This window comes from Mytilus galloprovincialis, chromosome 1, assembly GCF_965363235.1.
Source record: "Mytilus galloprovincialis chromosome 1, xbMytGall1.hap1.1, whole genome shotgun sequence".
Taxonomy (NCBI): Eukaryota; Metazoa; Mollusca; class Bivalvia; order Mytilida; family Mytilidae; genus Mytilus; species Mytilus galloprovincialis.
The window spans coordinates 10,493,421-10,497,007 of NC_134838.1; the positions used below are offsets into that span (position 1 = coordinate 10,493,421).

At 41.1% G+C, this 3,587-nt stretch overlaps 1 protein-coding gene across 1 annotated transcript; it reads right to left on the reverse strand.

Moving 5' to 3' along the window:
• Positions 1-752: 752 nt before the first annotated feature.
• On the reverse strand, positions 753-3,335 carry LOC143061793 (uncharacterized). The gene has a single exon (XM_076233777.1). The coding sequence runs from the start codon at positions 3,333-3,335 to the stop codon at positions 753-755; it is 2,583 nt and encodes an 860-aa protein (XP_076089892.1).
• Between the last annotated feature and the right edge of the window lie 252 nt (positions 3,336-3,587).

The following is a 3,587-nucleotide window of genomic DNA, read 5'->3' on the forward strand; positions in this document are numbered from 1 at the left end:
TTTACATTTCTAAACAGAATCGTACAAGAAATCCTGATTGTTTTAGTCTAAACATTCTCTTATTACACCTTTGTAGGCTTTGTTTTATATTTATCTTTATGAAAAAAACGGAAGTATTGAAACGCTTAACATTTATCAAGAGCAAAACACTGAATTTGAAGAAAAATCGATTTTTTTCTTCAGATTTTTGAAAATGCATTTTTTCTCAGAATTACCTCCCTTTGTACGATAGATAATCAATATTTATGGCATTATTTATTTTGATTGTTTTGTCTCCATTGTTGGTTTAAAACATTGTTAGATATAATAATGGTTAAGAAAAGAAAAAAAAATACATTCACAAAATTGTCTACGGATTGATATATTAATTTCCTTGATTTCAGAAAAAGGCAAATTTGAATATTATTCAAGGAGAATTTTAGAAAGTACTTAAACAAGAGCCCACCATCTTATATGCTTAAATGCGTTATCAACTATGTCTCCTAATATATCCAAATAGATTACCTTGTAAACATCAAAGAAATGCTAATCCAATTCCATCATCAGGTGGGGTCCTCCTTCCTTGGCTGTTTCGGCGCTATTCCACAACAACCTCCAGAGGTGCGCCGGCTCAGGTGATCAATCTGAACCTGGAACTGGATGGCCTACACGGCTCCGATGTCTCAGCTGATGTCATTGCTGTTCTTCTGTAACTGAATGCTGTTCTGTATATCTAAATCTGTCCATTATCTACACAATAAATGTTCATTGTTCTAACACTTTGTACTTTTCCACACTTCGTCTCTTTTCCTCCAAATCCACTGTGATGCCACTTCTGCTTCTCTACACACTTCTGTAATCAGTTTCTTCCTCTCTGCTCCTACTACTCCCAAGGTCCTAAGTGCCCGCCACATTGACTGTCCTGCAAAGCCCCTGCATCCGACTTCTATTGCCAAACACCACGTCCTCCATCCCCGCTGTTTGCAATCCTCTACTAGCTGCTGGTATTTTGCCATCTTTCTTTCATAAGCTTCCTCTATTCTGTCTTCCCATGGGACTGTCAGTTCCAGCAAGACCGCCTGCCGAGTTCCCTGTGACCAAATGACTATATCTGGTCTTAGCGATGTTGCTGCTATTTCTGCTGGGAAACTCATGCGTTGATGTATGTCTGCTGTCATCTGCCAGTCTGATGCTGTTCCAAGTATCCCTAAACCTTCTGCCTGGTTATCTTTCTTTTCTCCAGCCCTCACAAAATTTACAAATGTGATGTTCTTCTGCATCTTTCTCTTCTTTCTCCTGGTGGTATCCAACTTTGCTGCTATTGTTTTCAATACACTGTCATGCCTCCATGTATATCTTCCATCTTTCAATGCGACTGGACATGCTGACAACACATGCTGTAGAGATGCTGGTTTGTCTTTGCATAATGTGCACGTTGGGTCTTCTATCAACCCCCAGGTATAGAGGTTTGATGGGCTTGGTAAAACATCATACACTGATCTTAGTAGAAAACTCAATCTGTATCCCTCCATACTCCAAATCTCGCTCCAGGTCAAAGCCCTGCTTCTCGCTCCTTGCCAATTCAACCAACTACCCTGCTGTTTCATTCCTACTGCCTTAACATTCCTACTCTCTTCTTCCATCTGTCGTATTTCCTGTTGTACCAGTTCCCTCCGTCCCTTCTCATTTGCTGTATCCCACCTTGGTTTTGTTGTCATACCAAATCCCTGTCTACCAACTGCTGTTACACCAACGATGACACTGTGCTTTAGTCTAGTCTCAGCTTCCTTAACTGCTTCCTCTGCTTTCCATTTTCTTCCTGTCCTGATCTTTACTTTGGCTCCTCTCACTTTAGCATCTTTGCTGTCTCTCAACGTCATAACCTGTCTTGTCTTTGTAACTTTATACTCTTCTGTCAATGCCTTCATTGGTAATTGTAGCTTTGTTCCTGTGCTGTACAATCCAATGCTGCTGAAACTTCTTGGCACACCCAACCATCTTCTTAGGCATGCACTGATCTTTCTCTCTAAGGCCTCAACTTTGGACAATGGGAACTCGTAAACTAGTAATGGCCACAATATCCTTGGTAAGACCCCATGTTGATATATCCAGGCCTTATATCTTCCTGGGAGCCCACTTTTGTCTATCTTCGTCAGCCATTCTACCAATTGCATTTGAACTTCACCCATGTTTACCATATCTGCTAGTGTTGCATCAAACTTTTTACCTAGGCATTTCACTGGTTTCTCTCCAACTGTTGGTATCTTTTCACCTGCTAACTCAAATGTCTCATCTTGCACTTTGCCTTTCCTCACTATCAAACTTCTAGATTTACTTGGTTTGAACTTCATCCTGGCCCACTTAATCATCCTTTCCAATTCCTCTAAAGTCCATCTTCCCTCTATGACTGTTTTTGCTGTCACTGTCATATCATCCATAAAAGCTCTTACTGGTGGTTGCCTGACCCCTGATGACAATAATGGTCCTCTACTTGGTTTTTCTACTGATTTTACAATCAAGTTCATTGCTGCTGCAAACAGGACTACTGATACTGTACACCCCGTTAGTATTCCAACCTCAAGTCTCTGCCAAGCTGTGGTGAAGTCTCCAGCTGTGAACCTCATTTCAATCTTGTCAAAATACTCTCGCAGCATAGTTCTGATAGTTGGTGGAACATGATACCTCTCCAATGTCAGGTCTACTAGTTTGTGAGGTATGGACCCATAAGCATTAGCCAGATCTAGCCAAAACACTGCTAAGTCACTTTTCTTCTCCTTTGCTTCTCTTAAAATCTGTGTAATAACGCTGGTGTGTTCGATGCAACCAGATACTTCAGGCATGCCTCCTTTCTGGACTGCGATGTCTATATATTCGTTGCCAAGCAGGTACCTCGTCGTTCTCCTTGCTAAAACTGCCAGGAATATCTTCCCCTCAATGTTCAATAGGGAGATGGTTCTAAACTGTTCAACTTTCCTGGAGTTCTCTTCTTTTGGTATAAAACATCCTTCTGCCTTGTACCATGACTCTGTCATCTTTCTCCTTCTCCAAATTACTTTTAATAGCTTCCACAACCTTCTGATCAGTCTGGGACAGTTCTTATATACCCTATATGAAATACCATTTGGTCCTGGTGCTGACCCTGCTCTTGCCTTTCTCACTACGTCCTGCACTTCTTGGAACTTCAGGTCTGACTCATCAAACTGTTCTTTTGGCTCCTCTGGTGTTAACAATTTCTCACATTCTTCCAGGTCTTCTCCTCGTCTCTCATCACTGTGGGTTTTCCTGAGATGTTCTTCCACTTCTTCCCTCGAGTTTTCCAGTTTGCCAGATCCTCTCGCTCCAAATAATCGCTTCATATACTGAAATGGGTTTGCTGTAAATGTTGTTCTCTCCTATGCCTTTTTCTTTCTATCTCTTCTATGCGTTTCTGCTCTTGTAAGTGTTTTAAGTTTCTCCCTAGTTTCCTTTCTTAACTGCTGTAATGGTAACCTTTCATTCTCATTGGCGACTTTGTACCTCTTCTTTAACCTTCTCAGGTCTCCTCTCAATTCCTTGATCTTGTTCTGTCTCCGGTTACTATGGCCTAGTTTTGTTGGTTGTTTCCCTTG

Coding starts and splice junctions, on each gene's coding strand:
- LOC143061793 (XM_076233777.1), bottom strand. CDS start 3,335: ATGAAGCGATTATTTGGAGCGAGAGGATCTGGCAAACTGGAAAACTCG.